Source organism: Muntiacus reevesi, chromosome 5 (genome assembly GCF_963930625.1).
Source record: "Muntiacus reevesi chromosome 5, mMunRee1.1, whole genome shotgun sequence".
NCBI classification, from domain to species: domain Eukaryota; kingdom Metazoa; phylum Chordata; class Mammalia; order Artiodactyla; family Cervidae; genus Muntiacus; species Muntiacus reevesi.
The window spans coordinates 116,364,774-116,388,245 of NC_089253.1; the positions used below are offsets into that span (position 1 = coordinate 116,364,774).

At 39.2% G+C, this 23,472-nt stretch overlaps 1 protein-coding gene across 2 annotated transcripts in view; it reads right to left on the reverse strand.

Moving 5' to 3' along the window:
* Positions 1-1,098: 1,098 nt before the first annotated feature.
* DTL (denticleless E3 ubiquitin protein ligase homolog) overlaps positions 1,099-23,472 on the reverse strand; it is a 55,146-nt gene continuing 32,772 nt past the window's right edge. Inside the window, exons 12-17 of one of the 2 annotated variants that reach the window (XR_010663325.1) lie at positions 22,842-22,931; positions 20,119-20,254; positions 9,320-10,152; positions 5,626-7,524; positions 2,215-2,532; positions 1,099-2,014 (exon numbers count right to left, since the gene is read on the reverse strand). Coding sequence is in view for 1 of the 2 variants with exons in the window: in XM_065936252.1 (XP_065792324.1) it covers positions 7,426-7,524; positions 9,320-10,152; positions 20,119-20,254; positions 22,842-22,931 (1,158 nt within the window). In the remaining variant the exon portion in view is untranslated. Of the gene's footprint in view, positions 2,015-2,214; positions 2,533-5,549; positions 7,525-9,319; positions 10,153-20,118; positions 20,255-22,841; positions 22,932-23,472 lie in introns of those variants that run through there. The other variant, XM_065936252.1, reaches the window with a different exon arrangement.

Below are 23,472 nucleotides of genomic sequence, written 5' to 3' on the forward strand. Positions count from 1 at the left end.
GTCTTGGGGAGTATTTCGAGAGTTCTCTTTCAAATGTGCACAAAATGGGAAGCATGTATTTGATGAATAGAGGGGCCAGGGTCAGGCTTTTTTCTGTGAGGCATTATAATACCAGAATTAGTACTGTGGGCGTTTGAGTCAGCCCAGTCTACAAGCTGCCACTTGCTGGCTGTGGTGTCCTTGGGTGAGTTACTGAACTTTGTGCTTTAGTTTCTGCCTAAATGTGGATAACAATTACAGTCACTTATGTGTGTATTGCATGAAATAGTCTATAAGTTTGGTTAAAAGAGGTTTATAAACTTGGTCTTCAGATAGGGAGAACTGAGCAAAGACTGGAATTCAGAATGCCTTCAGGATGTGTGCCCTGAGGACACAGACTCTGAGTCTGCTTATCCTGAGCCTCAACCCTGTCCAGCGCTCGGTGGGGTGGCTGGCTAGGGGACGCGTGTGACACACTCGCTGCCTGTGGCCACAGAACAGAGTGAAGGGAATATGCCCAGTTGGGAATCAAACTCACAACCCTGGCTTCATCTACTATTCAGCTGGTCAAAACAACACGGAAAAGTGAAACGCTGTCAAAGTAAACAGGCAGGCACACGGACACCACAGGATAACTCAGGTTAACAAGCTGCTCTGAACACCATCCTGTCTGTGTGCAATTTATTGAACAGAAGAGTTTGCTGGGACAGAAACCATTCCTAGTCATCAAAAAACCACATTGTAGTTCTCCTAGTCCTGCGGGCACTCCATGTAGAATTCTACACTTTGTCACTGACATTTTTTGGTTTTAGGAGCTAGTTTTCCAAAACCAAATACTTTAGCTGCAACACTTAAAGGTCAATACCTCATTACCTAGTTAGGGAGCTAAGAAATGTTTATTATGACCAACCTCTTCTCCACTGAAAGTTACTAATATTCATTTCGACTTGTCTGCTAGTCAACCCCTTTGTGAAGACATTGATTTCTGGACTTAGAATCTTACTTCCATATAAAGCCAGAAAAATTCAATAAGGCTTTTATGGCAGTAGCACTTCTGACTTGACAATAAGTGTTGGGCCAAATGTTGACCTGTTATAAGGGGCAATGATGCCTATTGGATTTTTTTTTTTTGTAGTTATTATTGTTTTTAATAGCATTTAGTCACATAATTTACAGCGGCATGAATTTATAAAAGGTATTTACGACTGGCAGGTAATTTACTCGCATCTTGGGTTTTCTTTTAAAATTGAGAATAGGCAAACTAGTTACCAGTTAAAGGATATTTTAGGATATGATGACTATAAACACAAAAGGTACACTGATATCAATTCTATAAACAGCAAATGTGAATGTAACTTAAGCCTACTGGTTCACATTTTTTAAAAGCACCCTCATTTATCCATAAAGTACTTTAAATGGTTCTTGAAAGTCTACTGTAGACATGATATATTCAGTCCAACTAGTTTGGGAGGTGGGTTATGTGACCACGTCCACTTTGGGGTCTGATTCAGAATTAAAAATCAAACTGCCTTACACACAGATTATAGTCCTGAGCAGCAGCATCAGTTCCCAGATAATACAGCTTCCAGAGCTTTCATCACCCTGGTCACTCTCTTTTTGCTTTCACTTATACTTATCTTTCTTTTAAAGAAACAAAATATATAAAAAAGTCCACCAAACTTCTGAAAGTCACGGTTTGTACAGCACTGAACGTTAGTAGCTTTGGCATCTGCTGTTACCAAGTCACTTCTGTTACAAATATTTTCTTCATTCTGGGTCAAGGCGAGGTAAAACAGGAAGAATGAGATTCCCAAATGCAGAATCTCGAGTTATGAAACATCCCGATGAATGTGCATGTGCATGCTGCAAAGCTGCCTTCTGCTGGGCTTCAATATGCTGCTGCTCAGTATGGTCCCGGAAGTCCTTGTTGAGAGCGGGTCTCGAATTGTTAAGTTCCTGAACCTCTTTTGTTACACTTAATAAATCCTATAATGCTTCTTTTCAAATAACTCTTGGAAAGTTGTGTTTGAGTACACTATAGGTGATGGGGAAAAAGGTGGAAGAGAAATTAAAAAGAGGGAAAGACTGGTGCTGAATGATTATCGAGTGATGTATGACAGTATTTGCTAACTTCATGTCAATATAGCAAGGCCGGATGGTTTATTTATGGTTTGCTGTTTCAGTAACATATATTGTCTGGTAATATATTAAGGAAGGGTCCATTTGTATAATTACTTTTAGACTCTGACTTTAAAACCCTTAACATCTTCATCCAAATTGATAACTGTGGCACAAACGCATGAAGGGGTCCAGCGTAGAGGACTGTTTACAGAGGGGGAGATGCCAGCTTCTACTAGGAGAAAGTTCTCGTAAACTGGGAACCAGGGTCTTCAACAGCAACAGCGGCAACACAGTTTGGTACTTGGCTGCCGACTGAACCCGCGCTGTTTGTCCACCGAAGGGTCAACCCTTTCTGGCTGGCGTTTTGGCACTGATGTGATAAAGGCAGTTAAGTACCACTGGCCTCGAAAAAGAACCCAGGGAAGAATCTCACTAAAAGGAGGGAAAAGAATCTAGAGTTACAGGACACTCCTCAGCCAGATGTTAAGCGACTACCTTTCTTACAAAATCAGAGCAACTGACAGCAGAATGGCCTATTTTGACCTTCACCTCCTCTCTCACTGGCCAGGGAACACAATAGGGGAACAAGCAATTAAGACTTGGCTAGAAGGGTGGACCAGCTGCAGCTTCCTCCCTAAAGGTGCACACATCTTAAACAATGTAGCAAAAATGAGGGCAGCCGTCAGGAAATGGGAGAGTGGGCCTGGTGTGAGCAATGTCTTTGGCTGAGTTCAGGATATAGATCTGCAAATGATAGCCTCTTTAAACGGTGGCTGAGCCAGTATAGGAAATAACCTGGTATATACCTGGTGAGTCATAAATCCCAAATATGTGGGGAAATGGAAAATTTTTCCCCAGAGTCCTCTTTGCTCCTTTTGAAAAATGCTAAGACTAGGAGACCCAGGCCACATTTTTTTTTAAAGCTTCCCAGGGGATTCTGATTTAGTTCCCGTAACTTTTGAGAATTACAACTGTAGTGGAATAGGAATGAATCAGAACTGAAGTTACTTAAACCTGTCTGTCCGTTTATCAAAAAGAGTTAACCCCTGCCCTCACTACCTTATGGGAACAGCTAACAGTAATCATTCAATAAATTTAAGCTATTCTGTGCTATTAGGCACTGTCCTAGGAGCTGCACTTGGAATAACCACACAGCCCATGGGAACTGATTCAGAGAGCTTAAGGAACTTGTCCAAGGTCACACAGCGAGGGCTGGAACCCAAAGCTGGGCAGCTTGGCCTAGAGATCATGTTTTTAACTGTTATTTAACAAGGTCATAAAGAATATATGAAACATGCATGAGGAGACTTCCCTGATAGTCCACTGGTTAAGACTTCACATTCTGAATGCAGCAGGCCCGGGTTTGATCCTGGTCAGGGAAGTAGATCCCACATGCTAGAACTAAGATCTGGTACAGCCAAATAAATATTTTAAGAATGTTATCAGATAAAAACAAAACACTTAAAAAGAAACAAAAACCTTCATGAGGATAGCATTTCACTGAAAAGTTAAAGATGGTTTAAGTGGCCAATGAATGAAGTTGCTGCAGGGAAATCGGCATCTAGCCTGCATTTGCTACATCGTAGCTGTTCGCAATTCATTCAAAGGACTTGAAAACCCGATCTCTGCCTGCGTCCCTCAAATGCAGCTTTGGCCCATGGAAGCGCCACAGATGAACTGACTCCTGTGACAACTTAAAGTAAAGGCAAGAACTCTGCAGGCCAGGTGCCTCACACAGGGCTTGGCACCCAGGTGAGGAAAAAGTAAGTGTTGGCTGAATTGAATACCTTCCAATCAAAATCATTTGAAATGTGCTATTCACATTCTACAAAATGGCTTGAACTATTTAGAATGTCAAAACAGGAAAGGGCATGTAGCAAGTTAAGGAAATTAAAGAGAAATTGGGTATAAATGGAGTATTAAACCTTTGAAATTCAAAATAAAGAACTTGGTTATATATCCTTGAAGTCTTCTTCCCTGGCTTAGCAGGAAAGTGGGAGGGAGGAGCAACAGGTTTTTCTACCACTTTAAATGATAAAGTGGGTCCCTTGTAACAAGCTGGGCATGTATTCTTGGCGTTGAATCTAACGAAGTATTTGACTCATTTCACATCCAACGAAACGCTGTTGTCTGGCCTGCCTGTAACTTCCAGGCAACCTCTGAAGAGCTCATGCATAATACCGGTTCTCCCACAATTCCTAAGAATTTAATGAGTAACCCGTTAATCTGTGATGTGGTATGACCCAAACCGAGGGCAGGCAGAGAATCTCCTCTGAAGACCTGTGTGGGAAGCGGCGCGATGCTCGGCGGGTTCAGGACTCGGCCCTTCAAGAATGACGAAGCAGAACTGTGCTCCACGGCCACAGGAGGACGTAACAACACCCTCTCCCAGCTTCTCTTCCGAAGCACCTCTGTAAAATGGTGCCCCCACCAGTTAACTGTGGAACCGATTCTGTGAGGCTGCTGGGCCTTTGCTTTAAGAACAGTGTGAGAGGAAGTCCAGTCCCTCTAGGGACTAGGAGTAGCAGAAAAACAGACCTAAGGTAACAGTGTGTCTGCTACAACAGGTTCTCAAAAAACACGTTAAACTGGTATGTGTGACCTATACAAGAGCACAAAGTGCCTTCCTGCTTAGTCTTGTCCGACTCTTTGAGACCCTTTGGACTGCAGCCTGCCAGGCTCCTCTGTTCATGGGGTTTTCCAGGAAAGAATACTGGAGCGGATTGCCATTTCCTTCTCTAGGGGATCTTCCCTACTGGGATTGAACCTACATCTCCTGTGTCTCCTGCACTGCCGGCAGATTCTTTACCCCTCAAGCCATTGGGGAAGCCTTATTCCTCTCTGTCTCTCTCTCTAAGTTATCTCTAGACATCCATACTGGACAGTTGAGGTTTAAAAAATGCCTCCTGTTCCGGGTGTCCCAAAAAAATTCTTAGTAAAATTTTAAGTCATTAAGGCTGGGGATAAGGGTGGTGGGCTGAATCTGCCTTCTGCAACCCCTATAGAGGCAGCTACACATGGTTTTATCACCAGTTAAAAGTGCAGCCTAGATTAAGAGGCATTTTAAAGGACTAATTAGTCAACCCTTGCTAAAGTAAATTAAGGGCCCCAGTTGAAACAGCCAAAAGGAAACTCTAATCCAGCTTTGTAGCAACAGTGCTTGGAGTGTATTCAAATAGAAAAGCTTGGGCTGGAAATACTTGTTTAGAAAAAGAACTACATCACTCCACCCTCTTTTATCAAGTAATCCAAGCCATCTTAAATGCACAAGGTCTGATCAAGCAAGAGGTATTAAAACTTCTTTCAGCCTGAGCTAGATCATGCCTTTGGGAATAAACAAATTTTATTCAATGAACAAGTAGAAGGGATTCTTGATTACTACTATAGTTCTTTTGTGTAGACAGACTGCTTCTAGGTTAATGCAAAAGCTCAGGAAAGAACATCAGATCAGGTAAAATGCTTTTTATTCAGAAGCAACTCAAAGTCTGATAGGGACACAAGTAGGGATAATTACTAGCTCATTACCTTAGCTCATTGACCTTCAGCACCTATTTGAAGCACTAGTTTTCCACGTGGGAATGTTACACCCACTAGACTCTCAGCAGTTTCTGACAGCCATGTTTACCCCATTTCACTCAGTAGCGCTGTCAGGAGATGAGCAGAGACACAAAGAAGAAAATCGTCTACTTTAGTTCTCTTCTTCATGGCTCACAGGCTTTCAAATCAAGAGAGACAGACAGCATTATTGGCAGGTATTGGTCATAAATAACACCTTCCCACAGCCAAACACTCAAGAATCAAACACCAAACGTAGCTAGAGTTCTTAAATATCCAGTTAATGCTATGCCATACTTTGTTTCAGAAACAGCATTTCTGTGGCCTTTTATTTACCTTTCTCCTTGGATAAAACCAAGAGAACCCATGCTTAACTGACCTATGTAGTTTTCGCAGTTATAGCTTAATTTATAAGAATCAAAGGAATTATAGAGTTATAATTAAGAATACATTTTAAAATGAAAAAATATGAATAAAGTCTACACAGTTAGAGAAATGGATAAAATGAATCAACTTTCATGAGTGGAAGGGGACTCCCTTTAAGGACATAGTACATAGAAAATACATGGAGTTTGTTTCTATGAGGTTACAAAGAGCTAAAATAGAAAACAATGGTTCATTTCAAGCTTACTGATACATAACTGTTAAGGTAAGAGACAGTCAAGATATTTTGCACATTATTAACTGAGACTCACCTACATACTCTCTCTGTTAAATATCTAGAGAAAATTCCACGACTTTTTGGCTCAGGGCTCTATAGACAATCACTGCTTTTTAGTATATGAAGAGAATCCAAAAGATCAAGTTAAAGCGAAGATTTAATTTTTAGGTCCTGGATTTTCAGTATAGGAACTATCTACACTTTAAAAAAAATATCAATAAGAAATCAATACTTTTTCTTAAAATTTGACAGCTTTTTTTAAAAAAAAAAAAAGTTCCTAAAAAATCCGAAGACTAAATTCAAACCCCAGCTTCAGTATATGACTACAGATTTTATAAACATCTTCCTCCAGGAAATGTCAAAACTCATAACGTGAAGTTGGGTTGGAAACGCAGTAGATTGCTTAGTAAAAATGTGAGAACCTCAGATCATATACGGGATATATATCTGGGGGGAGAAAAGACAAACATTGCTAGTGTTCTAGTTTCTCCAACAAGCTGACATTTATCGCTGTTTTTAAAATAAAGACAATTTTAACTTAAGAGACTGTATTTAACATGGAATCAATATAAATGTACTTATCTAAAAATCGTATTTAACCACATACTTTAAAAATCCACAAAAACGTAGTGAAAAGGTTATATATTTTATATGAAACTGTATTAATGTGTTAGAGGCAGCAGAGACCCAGGGTCCCCTTCAGCAGTGGACCTTCACAGACAGGCCTCCTGCTGTGGCCTGCAGAGGCTTTCAGCTGTGTACAGAAGGTCTCAGAGCAGGAAGAGACAAGACTGTTTTTTTTTTTTTTTTGCCTCTACAAACTGGGATGTCATTATTGTACAGAAGATGCATAATTTAAAAGACTACTCATTCAAAATGTTACAGAGTGGCAAACTTACTTTATGAAATTTAAACAAAGTGTTCACTCTGAGGAAGCTGCACATACACTATGGTAGTAGAATCAGACTAGATAAACTTCGGAGTCGAAACGATTTTCACTAAAAATGAAAAAATGGTAGCTTTCTTAAAACCAGAGTTACAGAGTCACTCTTGAATTTTTTATCTTGTTTTAACGAGTCAAGCTTCAGTTAACTCACTCAGATGAGAATCTATAATTCTGTTGACTGTTCTGGACTACAGAAGTCATCTTGGGACTTCCTATGGAAGTATGTACAGATTTTCCGCATGGAGCTGGGAGTAATGGCGACCTAAAAGAAGAAGGTTCAGATGTCACCTCAGCAAGTTACCAGCACGGGCAGGTTAAGGTGGGTGCCTGGGGATGTGCTCATGCAGCCAGACTTCGGTCTCAATGACTCTTACGGCAATGTCTCTTGGCTGATTTGTACCAAATACAGAAAGACTAAAGGCAGCATGCATGAAAGGAAAACACGGATTTTTCATGTGAATGGAAAGTATTTACCAGTTAAGCCTCATAATAGGAACCAAAGAGGTTACAATTACCATTCTCTTTGAAATAAATGAGTAAATAACCCTTCCAAATTTATAAACAAGATAGGTATTTCAAATGGCAGATACTACCCTTTTCTGAAGTCTTTATCAACATGTACATAAAGAAGAAAATGTTTTAAAGAAACTTTAGCTTCAAAAGATTGAAATTATAAAACCAGAAATATCTTAGGTGAGCAGATTATTTTTTAAAATGCCCTTAAGATGTACACATTCATGAAAATAATTTTTTATTGAAATTGTTTTTCTGCTAACACATAACTCAGACGAGCTCCCTTGGAAAAAAAACAGAATTTTGGCTAGGGGCAAAGATTACCTACGGTGCGAATTTTGAGAGAAGAAAGACTCCTTACAGCCTTTCCCCCCCCCTTTATACTCTATAGCAAAGCCTTGGAGTTTGTGTTTGAAGTACTCTTTAAAATATTTCTAGTTTATCGTTCCTAAAATTAGGGGATAAGCTTATTGACAGTAGGAAGGGGTTATGAACATCTGTTAAATTAGTACTGGCCTAAGGTTATCCAATCTCTGCCCTTTATAAGGGCAGTTCTTACTGGTCATGATACCTGGATAACGTTTCATTCTTCCACCTTTTCCCTAACACAGAAAGAGCTATGGGAGAAACTTCCTTAATCTGCCTCCATCCTTAACTTGCAACCTGAGTAGCAGAAGCTTTCTATTCTCTTTGACTGGTACCCGCAGCTCACCCAATGCTCACAGCTACTTCTGCCTCCATCATCATGAGTCACTTGCTTTTCAAGGTTCACAAAGCTATTTCTGCCATCAATATCTATTTTTTAAATTATCTAAGTTAAATGAAAAGATAGGTAAAATTAAGATGTTGTAAAAAAGGCAGATACAGGTGAATTGCCAAAAATACCAGTGTGAGCAAGACGATCATAAAAAACTGGGAAAAAAATCATATAACTCTAGAAGTATTCTGCACCTAGAACTGCTTTATAAGTATCTTAATTTTGCTTTATTTTAAATAATCATAAGCTGTAATTACAAACTGAAAATCTATTTGTGGATGTTGGCAACTTGTCCATGAATTATAGCTTTCTCTATAAAAAGGGGAGGGAAATCTATAAAAAGAGATTGCAGGAGCTGGGGGGTGGTGAGGCAAATTTTTAAAAAGCAAGGGGTTGTGGGAGGGAATAATGTCAAACAAAGAAGGAAGTTATTTTTGAATTGATAGCTGAGAGGACGAAGATGGCTTTGAAGAATTAGGCAAAGGGGCTGAGGGGTATGGACTTTGACAGAAGGGGTTTTAATTGGAGTAAACAGGATTGCCAAAGAAAATACAGGACACATGCAGTTACATTTGAAATTCAAGCAACAAATAACATTGCAGTATGAAAAATTTTTAGTATAAATATGTCCCATGCAGTATTTGTCCTATATTTTTATGTACTAAACCTGGTGACCCTAGGAATAAATAGATTTACTTAAAAAAAAAAAGCATTCTGACTTCTGAGAAGGCATCTGTGCCTGCCCTGGCCAAGTTAGGAAATGCATTTTCTACCGCTGCCAACTTACCGGGCCTGGAGAAGTCTTTCCACTCTGTCTCCTGGGATTGGGGGTCTGGGACGATGGACTTCGTGGAGATGAATTCTCCGCCTTCCGTTTGGCTGCCATGGCCAATAACCAGTTTTTATTCTCTGGGGAGCTATTTTCTTTGCCTACCACTTCAGAGCCTTCTCCACAAGATCCCAGAGGAAGAGGTAGCGTTCCACAGCCTTCTGAAGCATAAGGACTGGCAGGAGAAGGAGGCTCAGAGACACTCATACTAGCTCCTTCGATCTTGCTCGGTTTGGTAGGACCTAGCGAGTCCTTACCAAGGTCTTCCTGGGTACCAGCAAGGCAGCACAGATCCAAATGAAGCTTTTCAACGGGGTCATCAAGTTCAGTCACACAGCTGCAACTCTTTACACACTTTTGTTTCACATTCTCCAGACAACTGGAGTCTAGCCTCCTTTTTACTCTATTTCTAGACTCAGAGCAAGCCACTGCCTGGGATGATTTCAGGCTCACAGGTATGAGGGCTTTTCTGGGAGACGCGATCTTGGTTTCGGAAGCAGGCGGAGTGATGGGTGGTGATAAGGAAGCCGTTCGGGTCATCCAGTTTCTAATGGACATCTTGAAAGATGAGGGTGGCTTGGGAGAGACAGAGGACATGGAGCCTCTTCTGCTGATGGGAGACCGGGCCTTGGCAGGAGGGGTCTTAAGAGAGAAGGTGGGAGTATTTGAAGGCAGGGGCAGGTCCCCGGCGCAGCTCGGAGCACAGGCTGCTGATGACGGGGAGGAGGTGCATGGGCTGCTCTTTACTCTGGGCGCTTTGGCCGGAGTGCTCTGGCTGCTGGGCACCGTCACTGAGAAACCAAAGAGGTCACAAAAATCAGAGGTGAAAGCCACATAACATCCTGGAGTTCTCATCAAAGAAAAGTATTCCGATAGCTATCTTAGTCATCCAGGACTTGATTTCCCAGTGTAGGTCACATAAATCATTTGATTCTTCTCAGACCCTTTTTAGCATATTTCTTCCCATTTCCTAACTGCCAGCCCCCCAAACACCCTGTTGTAAAACATATGCTTGTAAATGTCTAGAAAATACAGAAAAAGAAAAATTTTAAAGTATCCAGGTGAATCATTTTTTATACTTATGCATATACTTATGCATGATATCTCTCAAGCTTTTCTATAAAAAATGGGACCATGATGTACAAGAAACTTAGTAACCTGCTTCTTAATGTATCGTGAACATTTCCCACAGTGACACTGACCTGTTTTAACCATTTAAATGGTTTTAACCATTTTTAACAGCTACAAAGTACTCTATTCTAAGGTAACAGTAAGACATCAGGGTTGTTAATGACACTTTGTTTTCCCTAAGTAGCACTGCTCTTAGTATTTCTGTGATGCTTCTCAGCAATGCTGGGCCAGAGAGGCACCGCATGTCAGGAGTGCACAGGTCTCCAATCCAGCACAATCACTTACTATGTCACTTGGGTACAACCGTTCACCTTTTTGGCCTCAGTTTTCACATCCAGTAAATGGAGACAGCTTTTAATTTCCACATAAAGTAATCCCATCAATTACTTGTTAAGGTTATCAGGCCTCGTGTGCCTTACACCTTAATATACAATTTATGATTTTCCACAAGCCAAAGAATGCCAAAGAACGTTTCCAAAATGTGATGCAAAACAAATCAAACTGTGGGTAGAACTCTTCTCCATCTGTCCTGCCCCTTGTTTCCAGGCCATGACTAGTACTTCAGGCAAATTCTCATAAACCACGCTTCTTCCTCCTGAGGACCCGACCCAGACATTATATTTTCACTCTCCTTCTGAGCTTTCCAGATTTCTGAAATAGGGTTCCTGTCTTCAAATAACAAGGAAAGGGCATTTATTTCTCAGTTACCCAGTCTTCGAATTACAACTCTGATGTTTAATTCAGTTTAACTACTTAGTTGTATTTATGTGCAAATAGACACAAGTCCTAACTCTGGTCAGTTAGTTTTCCTGTACATTTTACCTTCTGCTTTTCTCTACTCAAACAGCCTAGCTTTGAGACAGAGAAGTTCTACAAACTGACTTTGTCTAAACTTTTCTCATCAACGGTATGTTTACAAAGTGATACGGCTTCTTCGACCGAGATCACCACTGGAAAGCCCCATGTCATCCTGACAAGCTGTGGCAGGGCAGTTAACGATTAGAGCCTGTCCATGCAGCGTCTGGTGGTGCTTCTCACACTCACGTTCTAGAGCCTGAGTACCGTTACTATTTCTGGAGAAAAGAAACGTTCATTTGCTTCACTCTTCAGTGCAGGTTCACAGTCAATGCACAGCCCCTACAGTTATCAGCTCCATTCAATTGAGCTGAAGAGTATGTTTAGGGCACAAAGTCCTAAAATACCATGGGTCTTACGGCATGCAGATTCTATGGCAGGATTCAGGGAGAAGAAAAGTTGGGCCAGGGACACACCAAATATGTTTCTGACACTTCAGTGGCAGAAATCTGAAGTGTCTACTAAAGGCCAATGGAAAATCTGATATGTGAAAAGCTGTATCCTCTTCAGGATGTTATCATTCAATTTTCTTCTCTTTTTCTTTCTTTCCTCCTCTGAACAGCTACAGAGGGGAATAAGATAAAAAGTACAAGGTCCTCTTTTCAACCATCTCATTTCACTCTTATGCTCCTGTGTATTCCACTAGTTTCTATGTACCTATTAGCACTCTCAAAGGCATATGTATATCATACTTAAAAAAAGATTACACACACATACACATTCTGCAATTTTCTCTTTTTTCTGAACATCTTATCTTTTTCTCTTTACACCTCTTCATAGAAGTACACTTAGATGCAATACAATCTTTTTAACAGCTGTATATAAGTCACTACATTGACCTTTAGACTTAAAAGACAGCATGCCATTAGTAGTTTCATCCCCAACTCCTATGGACCCTAAGTGCTATGTGATATCTGATGACATGGTGGCACAGATTGGGCTACTGCCCTAAAAGCTTCATGAATGTAGGTTCCTTTGCAGAATTACAGAGTTTACTAATCATCAGTCCATTTGTAGCTTCTTTCTTTAGAAGGGTTTGCCATCTGGCCCCACCCTTCCTTCTCCGTCTGATCACAGGCTCTGCCCCCTGAGGATCCTGTTACAGGAGACAACTTGCAGCTTCCTGAAAAAGCTGTGTGCACTGTAACATCTCTCTGTTCACGTGGTTTTCCTGCCAAGTCTACTCCTTCTTTTCCAGGCAAAAACTCTCATGTTTCCAGGCTCTGATGACAATGTTATTAACTCCTTTGTGAAGATTTCACAAATGTCTTTCCTCCTCTCCCATAGGAAGCAAGTTCTCAAAGCCTTTTGTTTACATAGCTGGGCGAAATGTTTACAATTTACTATAGTTTTTCTAGCTCTGCCTCCTGGATTAGACTACGAGCATCCAGAGGGCAAGTGATAATGATTTATTCATTTTTAGGTCTAGTGCCGCTGTAGTTCCTAGCAAGGAATTATTAAACAATGTTTGTTAAATTTCATTACTGCTGACAGGATGAGGGTCAAGTTCCAGGCATCAAAGAACAGATTCTGTAAGTACTGTGTTTGACTTATAAGTCTACATCAAGCACTTGAGATAGAACAGCTAACATTCCTTCTTTTTAAGATAATCATCTTTTCACTCAGTGATACTTAGACCAGAGGTTCTCAATATGGCTGCATACTGGACTCATTTGGAGCTTTATGATAATAGAGATACTTGGTCCCTACCCTAGGCGTATTTAACAATTTCTCGAGGCATGCAAATTGTTTAAAAGCTCCACAGGTGGTTCTGATGCACAGACAGGATAGAGAACCCTTGGCCTGACAGTGCTGAGATCGCTGGCTGAAACAGTGAAGGAATAGCAAGTCTTAGAGCAGGTGCTGACTGGGAAAAGTAGGACAGAAGGGAATGGGGCTGTGTGTTGCGATTTAGGGCCTGCCAGTTAGTAAGTTAAAAGGGCCAAAAGAGAAGACAGGCAATCCAGGACAGCAGTGAAGGGCTGGGGTGGCAATTAGAGGCTTGGGCAAGCAGAGGAATGCAATTTTCAAAATGGCAGTGTGATTAGCAACAGCCAACTGGCTGGGAATTGGCTTAAAGAGCTGAATGGCCAGTGCACCAGCCTTTGGTCCCTGTGTCAAGCTGTTGCCCTCTGGTGCTCATCAGAGTAACTCTAGCATGACCCAGAAAGAGAAATCTAGGTCTAATTCCTGGACCAGTCTTCATCTAAACTCTTGCTGGGTTCTAAAGGAGGCGGTACTACAAGCAAGAGCTTTAGGATCAGACTGCAAGGGTTTGAAGTGGTTCTACTCTAACTTCACAGCTGGGTGACTTTGAGCAAATCTAAGTTCCTTGAGCTTCAGGTTTGGTTGTTTGGGGAATTACTAATAAATGAGATAATACAAGTAGGTCTTTAGAACAACTATACTAATACTTAATAATGGCTAAATGTTATTAATATGGCACAAATTTGATCAACATATGTAACTTTTTTGTGACTTAGTTTCCAAAACTAAGAATAATTAATGACACACTAGAAATACCTAGTTAAAAGAAAACATATTTTTCTTCAAAAATGTTTATAGTCATTAACACAGATATTTCACCTCTGGGAATCTATTTTAATGGGAAATGAAGACCCTAAATTTAGAAAACCCCCTCCCCCCCAGACACTGGAAATAAAATGTTTAACTACAAGAGAAAAGCTAGGTAAACTATGGAACATTTAAATGTTTTGCTAAAAAGATAAAAAGGAAAGTGCTTAGAATATCATATTCAGTGAAAAAATCTTCAAGAAATCCAAATGTACATGTAACATGACTCTGTTAATAAGAAAATCTCTATGGATAAAGGGGTAAAAATCTAAAAAATAAGTCAAAATGTTAACTAAAATTGTGTATGAGTGTTGGGGAGGCTGATGACTTTTTCCTTATATAATTCTTTTATTTTTTTCAAAATTAGGAGGCAAAATTAAAGACAAGGCAGCAGAAAGACATCCCATGTTCATGAATCAGAAGAAAACATTGTTAAGATGGCAATACTCCCCAAACTGATCTATAGATTCAATGCAATCCCTAACAGAATTCCAGCTGATTATTTCTGCAGAAATTGACAAGCTGGTCCTAAAGTTTGTATAGAAATGTAAGACCCAGAATAGTCCAACAATCTTAAAACTTAAACGAAGACAACTGGAGGGCTGAGACTTCCTGATTTTAAAACCTACTACAAGGCACAGTACTCGAGACAAGGTGGTAACTGCGCAAGGACAGACGTACAGGCCAAGGGAATGGAACTGAGACTCCAGGAATGAACCACTGATGGTCAGTTGATTTTTGACAAGAGTGCCGAAAAAATTCAATGGGGTAAAGAACAGTCTCTTTGAAAAATGATACTGAGAATGTGGGCTATCCACATGCAAAAGAATTTGGACCCTTACCTATCTCATACCATACACAAAAATAAACGCAAAATCAACTGTAGCCCCAAAACTAAAACACTTCTACAAGAAAATACAGATGTAAAATACAGATCTTTGTGACTTTGGATTAGGTGATGATTTCTTAGATACAACATCAAAAGCACAAATTACAAAAAGAAAAGAAACAACTTACAGAATAAGAGAAAACATTTATAAATCATTATATATAAGACAAGAGACTTATATCCAGAATATATAAAACTCAACAATAAAAACAATAGACAAATAACCCAATTAAAATGTGGGCAAAGAATTTATTTGCATAGGCACTTTTCCAGAGAAAATTTACAAATGGCCAATAGGCACATGAAAAGATATTCAATGTCATAAGCCATCATGAAAATATCAGTACAAATCAAAACCACAGTGGGATACCACTTCACACTGACTAAGATGGCTATAATTTAAAAAAAGGAATAATAACAAGTGTTGGCAAGGTTATGGAGACACTGGAACCCTTATTTTGGGTCTTGAAAATAGACTAGAATTAGATTATGTTGATGACTGCCCAACCCTGAATATACTGAAGAATACTGGACTGTATAAACAGGTGAATTTGTGGCATGTGAATATATCTTGACATATTTTTAAGTCTCAAAAAGTATAGAAAATAAAAAGAAACAACTATTTACCACATAGCTAAATTCTGAATAGAAAATATAATGATAGTAATAATAATAACTCTCAATCTAACCAAAATCATGACCCTATGTTGGGAAGCTAGGGAAAAGTTGAGTGTGCAGAGGTTTGGTAATCATGGGGACACAGGAAACAGCTAAGTGCTCATCTCACAGTGTAAGATGTCAATAGATAATGCTGAAGCAACAACAAAAAATCCCAAGAGACAGAAATACACAAATATTACTTAGAGATATAGGAATAAGGATCAAAGAATTAGCTAAAAGATTTGAAGTTGTGACCCCTGGCAAAAGGGAACTATGGTAGGATATCTGGAGAATGCTATCTACCTTATTTAGCCCTGTAGAATTAGCTGACTTGTTAAAGTATCAACACTTAAAAAAATTTTTTTTTCGAAAGAAAGCAGAAACCAAAATTAAACGCATCAAACACTTTATAGAAGTAGACTTAGAGTGAAAGACTCCTCTGGAGTTTAGTTACACTTGAGGTATCTTATAAGAGACTAAACAATTAAGTCATTAGAAAAATGAGCATATTACTGGCACAAAGACAGAAATATAGATCAATGGAACAGAATAGAAAGCTCAGAGATAAATCCACGAACCTATGGACACCTTATCTTTGACAAAGGAAGCAAAGATATACAATGGAAGAAAGACAATCTCTTTAACAAGTGGTGCTGGGAAAACTGGTCAACCACTTGTAAAAGAATGAAACTAGAACACTTTCTAACACCATACACAAAAATAAACTCAAAATGGATTAAAGATCTAAATGTAAGAAAAGAAACTATAAAACTCCTAGAGGAGAACATAAGCAAAACACTCTCCGACATAAATCACAGCAAGATCTTCTATGACCCACCTCCCAGAATATTGGAAATAAAAGCACAAATAAACAAATGGGACCTAATGAAAATTAAAAGCTTTTGCACTACAAAGGAAACTATAAGTAAGGTGAAAAGACAGCCCTCAGATTGGGAGAAAATAATAGCAAATGAGGAAACAGACAAAGGATTAATCTCAAAAATATACAAGCAACTCCTGAAGCTCAATTCCAGAAAAATAAATGACCCAATCAAAAAATGGGCCAAAGAACTAAACAGACATTTCTCCAAAGACGACATACAGATGGCTAACAAACACATGAAAAGATGCTCAACATCACTCATTATCAGAGAAATGCAAATCAAAACCACAATGAGGTACCATTACACGCCAGTCAGGATGGCTGCTATCCAAAAGTCTACAAGCAATAAATGCTGGAGTGGGTGTGGAGAAAAGGGAACCCTCTTACACTGTTGGTGGGAATGCAAACTAGTACAGCCACTATGGAAAACAGTGTGGAGATTTCTTAAAAAACTGGAAATAGAACTGCCATATGACCCAGCAATCCCACTTCTGGGCATACACACTGAGGAATCCAGATCTGAAAGAGACACGTGCACCCCAATGTTCATCGCAGCACTGTTTATAATAGCCAGGACATGGAAGCAACCTAGATGCCCATCAGCAGACGAATGGATAAGGAAGCTGTGGTACATATACACCATGGAATATTACTCAGCCATTAAAAAGAATTCATTTGAATCAGTTCTAATGAGATGGATGAAACTGGAGCCCATTATACAGAGTGAAGTAAGCCAGAAAGATAAAGAACATTACAGCATACTAACACATATATACGGAATTTAGAAAGATGGTAATGATGGCCCTATATGCAAAACAGAAAAAGAGACACAGAAGTACAGAACAGACTTTTGAACTCTGTGGGAGAAGGTGAGGGTGGGATGTTTCGAAAGAACAGCATGTATATTATCTATGGTGAAACAGACCGCCAGCCCAGGTGGGATGCATGAGTCAAGTGCTTGGGCCTGGTGGCCTAGGAAGACCCAGAGGAATCGGGTGGAGAGGGAGGTGGGATGGGGGATCGGGATGGGGAATATGTGTAACTCTATGGCTGATTCATATCAATGTATGACAAAATCCACTGAAAAATAAAAAAAAAAAAAGAAAAGAAAAATGAGCATATATTCTTACCCTCAAATCCTCATTACCTTAGGCCTTGACGGCTGACATAAGTTTTAAGCTTGAATTTCAAGCTTATGACCATCTATTGATAACATTTGGATTCCCTTTGGCTGGCCCAGTGCTTAGATTTTTGTTCTCGATTCCCTGTCACTCTCTTTAATTCTACCTGTCAGTTCACAGTTATTATAAAACCCACATTCATGATCTTTTCAATATCCTGGTTTCTCATTTTTCTGACCTTCTTCTTCTACAATAGCTTTGTCCTTTCACTCACTTATTTCTTGGCCTTATTATTAACAGTACCTCCATTATTACTAAAATCCTCCACTATCTCAATTTCAACCACCACCTATTTTCCCAGTTCTCTTTAGCACTCCAGTGCCAACAATTCTTCATCCCCTGGGGGCCCTCAGTTCATTGATCCTACCACTTCTACCCTCAGCCCTACTATATCCTCACTTCTCTCCTTACCCAGTTTAACTCTGATAGCGTATCTATCCTCAGCTCCCTTGGCCCTCCACTCACTCCATCATACTTGCAGATTTAAACCACACCCCTGATTAAACTTTCCCACCCACAGCCTGCCTGTCCTTGTGCGGCAGACACACAGCCATACTGACTACTCATTTTCAGTGAGTGAGTGCCAGCCTCACGTTGATTCTTCGCTCAACAATCATATTTCCCTGGTCCATTTGCTCTCTATTCTCTATGTGACTATTTCAGACTTTCTTTTCCCTCCTCAAATCTCTATCACCTCTTCCTCTAATCCTTATTCTCAGTTGATGATCCTGATTCCAATGTCACTAAGAAAATGAAAACTTCCACAAGTTCTGACCCTCCCACTTATCCATCTACCTTCACTGTGACTATATTTCTTTCTGATCACTGTGGATGAACAATCCACACCCCTGACATAGGCCTACTCTTCATCTTATATATTCGAGGTCATCCCCTCACTCAAGAAAACCGCTCCAGCAAATTTCCCTGCATCAGTTTTCTCCTGGACTAGAGGATCCTTCTAATTACATACAAAATGCTATATTCTCACTAAAAACAAACTAACATTGCTTCGTCCTCTAACTACCATTTCCTGTCTTCTTTGCTTTCTAGCAAGATTCCTTGAAAAAGCCTCCTCTCTTCACATCCTCCTGAACAACACTAACCAGGCCACTGACACACCACCAAAAACTGCTCTCAGCAAGGTTGCTAAATAACCCCGGTAATGCCAAATCCAAAGGTCAGTTTTCAGCCCTCATCTTACTTGGCATGCCAAAAACATTCAACCAAATTGATCCCTCTTCCCTTTACTTACTTTATACAATTTTCTGTTTTTCTCTTACTTCTCTGGTTGTACCTGCTATTCACCTCTCCAACTTCTAAATATTAGGATGCTCCAAGGCTCAGACCCCAGACTTATTCTTTTTCCATATATAGCTGCCTTTTACCTATATGATAATAAACCCCCAATTTACAACTCTAGCCCTGAACTGCAGAATCAAATATCTAACCGCCTCTTTGACATCCCCATTTAGATATCTAAAAATCACATCAAACAACATATCCAGCTGTTCCCTCAAACTGCTCCTCCTGCAGTGATTCCTATAGAGGTTAATGGTTACTCCATCCTAGCTTCTCAAACCAATAACTCTGATGTTATCCTTGATAACTCTCCCTCATATCCCACATCTGATCCCATAGAACCTTCTGTTGTCTCCATCATGTAAATATATCCGGAATTTGAAGACTTTTAAAAATTGTATTGTCCGCTACCTCTCTGGTCCAAGTCACCACCATTGTTTCCTAGGTTACTTCAATAAGTTTTTAAATTAACTTCCAGTTTTACCCTGATCCCCTTACAATTCGTTTTCAACACAGAAGTTAGAATGACCAAGAAAAGCCAGATCGTATACTTCTCTATTCAAAACCCTCCAACAGTTTTTTGTCTATCAAAATAAAAGCCAAAACTGTACAAGAACCTATTTTCCACTACTATTTCCTGTCCTCTCTTCTGCCCGCTTTAGCCACAGGGATTACAGCTACATCAGCCTCTTTGAGGAACACAAAACATGCCAAGTCTGCTCTTGCTTCAGGGGGTTTGCATTTGCTGTTTTGTCCACCAGAAACATTCTCAAAAAATATCCTCATGACTTACCACTTTACTACTTCACTTTCTGTACTCACGCACCATCTTTTCATTGAGGTTTCTATGGGCACCTAATTTAAAATTTTAACAGTACGCTATTATTCTCCCATTCCTCTTTCCCTTTTCCCTAATCCACGTATTACTACCTAACAAGCAAATTTTATTTAACTTGTTTACTGACTCAAACTAATATGTAAGCTTCATTTCTGATTCTTGATTCTTTTGATTACTGCAGAATCCACAGCAAATCAGAATAGAGCTTAGCACACAGTAGATGTTCAACAGATATTTAAAGAAATAAATCTACCAGTGTATTCCAGTGCCTTGTGTAGATAATAAACATAGTGTTCAGAAAATATATATTTTAAAAAATGTCAGTTAAGATGGTGCTTTCCTTCAAAAACATACTAAAATAAGATCAAATCTAGCTCATCATTTTGTACTGCAGAACTAAACCAATAAAAACATAAAAGAACTTAGAAAAATGCATGGAATCCTTACCAAGGTCGGCTTTCACCTCTCTCTTCTTCTGAGAGGCCCATCCCACTATGGAGAGTTTATCTCCTCCTGATTTCTCCTCTAAATCTCTATTCAAGCGCCAGACTTTCAGTGTATTGTCATCAGAGCAAGTAGCAATCTACAGAGAACCAGAAAGGGAGTTAGTAAGTTTCAACCAAAGATTCACAACAAAGTAAAAAGTAGACATGTCTTTAAGGGCTCATGACTAGAGAATTATTCTCTCTGATATAGAAAATGCTACCTAAAAGGTCAGATACTTTCATTCTTTGCTTTCAGAAATCATTCCAGATTTCCAAAGAAGTGGATCCTTTTGTTTCTTCTTTATATACACTCTGCGGGCATGACTTTTGTAACCAGTGATTTCTCAGTTAACCTAAAGCTCTACTATAAAACCAGGTTCATTTCATTTTATTTTCAAGAAGTTGGGCAAATCATAATCACCTTCTGTATAACTACAAAACATACATAATTACGATGTCGTTTTTCTCTTACATGATTAATCAGTGTGATGTCACTGACATTCAATTTATATGACTTTCTTCAGAATTCTTCAAGATCTGGCTTATTGCAAGTAATGGGATCACTCCCAAGATCTGACTTAGCCCATGACTCTAGTATGCTGTGACAAGTAGAATGAAACCATTCCCTGAGATTCTTTTTCAGATAGGTAAAGGAGCAATCTGGGAAAACAACAAGTTCACTAGCCTGAAAGAAGTTAAAAATAACCTTTGCCCCTTTAAAAATATCTGACCGTTCCTGATCTTGGTCCCAAGCCTTTTATGGCAGAGAAAGTCCAGCTTGAAGAGCTTGTGGCAAATGGCCACTGGTACCAGAGCTGTTCCCTAGCATTTGTTTATATAATTTCTCTATTTCAGTAACTAAAGAGAGAGAAAAAATGAACACACGTTCTCTTAAGACTTGGCCCCCAAGGGGCTGGCAGCTTTTTCCTTTCCTTACTGGGAGGACAAAAGAAGACACACATATTTAACCGCTCCAAGAGATGCCTGGGATCCCCAGTTGTTCTATAGGCTATTATCTAGTTGTTACTTACAGAGCAACTATTAAGTCTGAGTGTCTGAAAATTAATATTATCTTACTTAATTCTCATAAATAGAAAAGACTGACACTCAAATAACCTCATTGACAAAACAAGAATAAAGTTATTTGCCCAAGGTCACCACAATTCAGTGGCAGAGCTAGAGTTCATTTATTTTTCAAACTTTAAACTTTTTATCTTGTATTGGGGCAACGCCGATGAACAATGTTGTGACAGTTTCAGGTGAACAGTGAGGGACTCAGCCATACGTACACATGTATCCATTCTCCCCCAGACTCCCTTCCCATCCAGGCTGGCACATAACAATGAACAGAGTTCCATGTCCTATACAGTAGGTGCTTGCTGGTTATCCATTTTGAATATAGCAGTGTGCACATGACCTTCCCGAACTGCCTAACTATCCCTTTCTCCCAGCTCAGAGCTAGAATTTAAATCCAAGTTTTTTCAATTTCAAAGTCTAAACCTTTTTTCTTTAAAGTGGGTAATTTACATTCCTAATTCTAGGGTAGGGACAAAATTATTTCAAAGACCCTTTTGAAAAGGTGGTTGTTAAATGAATATGGGAAAACAGCCCTGCTACTCCTTTGAGTCTTTTCTATGTATAGAGATAAGGACAATATACAATGGATGGAGAAAAATGACATGAGTAATTTGAAAAAAATTCATCTTGAAGTTCTATGAAGATATAAAATTCCTTATTAAAAGCAGATATTTCACTGGAAATCACATGGAAACTTAAGAGGGAAAATGTCACTGGGATGTAATTATTGGTGATTAAAGCAATAATTAAAAAAAAAAAGTCTATCATGAGTTCATCACAGAAATGGTTATACAGGGATATAGAAATAAAAGCAAATCCATAGTAGCACTTGAAAGCCAGCAGGGATGCCCTGAGTAGATCAGACCATGAGAAGATTCTAGAAGATAGAAAAACAGATAGGCACAATAGGCAACAAACCTTCAAGACATAATAGACGAAATGGAGCTCTCCACAGAAGGAAATTTCCGGTAAATCCAAAGTAATCCAGAGACCAAAGGTGGGGGGCGGGGAGAGTGAGTGGAACCGGGGACACTATTATATGAAATCCCTATATATATGTGGAATTTATTGTTTCTGGGATTTCTGCCTTTCAGGTTTTTTTAATTTGTTTAAAGTATCACTATTAAAAAATTATTTTAAAGTCAGTATATTTTCTTCTTTTCAGAGTGTCTATAACAGCTTAGAGTTACTTCTTCCATAGTTTAGTCACAGATAGCCAAACATTTTAAGACTTCACAGTAAACATTTTTCAGGCATGTGAGAATCCAAACTGGTCTGTGAAGAACAGTCAAGCCATTACTTTTAATACACATTAATAATACATACAAAGTCAGAAATACTAGTTTTCTTCACTTTAGATTTTCTTTTCAAATTTTAAGATGAAATTTTACTAACGTTAAAAACTTAAATTCTATGTTTAGGAAAGGAACTAAGAAAGAGAACTAAGAAATCCACTTGGTAGAAAAAAACAGAATGTGTGATTAATGATGATATAAATCCTGGATGGCCTCTAGATCTTTAAATGTTTATTTAAACATAAAAGTCTATATTGGGAAAAGCTACAAATTTGTGATCTTTTAAACCAGACACAGAGATTCGCTTACAAACCTTTGTGAAGTCTGATGGACACCAGCACACAGATGTGACCTCTTGAGAATGACCCAGGAGCACAGTAGGAGGATGCCAGGGCATGGAGACCTATCACACCGTCAAAAACAAACAGGTCAGCAGGGCAGTGTTAGGTCTCCCAGACAGAGGCTTCAAATTTATCCATACTTGTATCTTAGATAGCTTTAGAGTTGTTACCCAAAATCCCTAGACATGCCTAGTTATAGCTCAGAAAAAAAGAGACCCAATGCACAATGCAAGTATTTCTGTAATTAATCTGAAAAAACAGAAGGAAAACAGCCAGAATAAGTAAACAGTATGAGTAAGATGCCAGGACAGGTCTTATTTCAAATCAGGACTAATTAGTTATACATATTTTGATTAAAATTCAAGACTGAAAGGGTGAGTTTCAGCAGCTAGGTATAACACTTCGAGTGGAACCTAGACTAAATTTTAGATCTTCTCTAGTCAGCTACTTCCCGGAACACTGCACTTACTAAATCCTGAAGGTACTTGAGAAATGGTAGCAGATCTCTTTGGACAAGGGGATAGTCTTTCTTCCAAAAGAACTCACTGACTTCTATGAAAGTCGAACATTGTACTCCTTTATTTTAAAGGGGGAGAAACTATA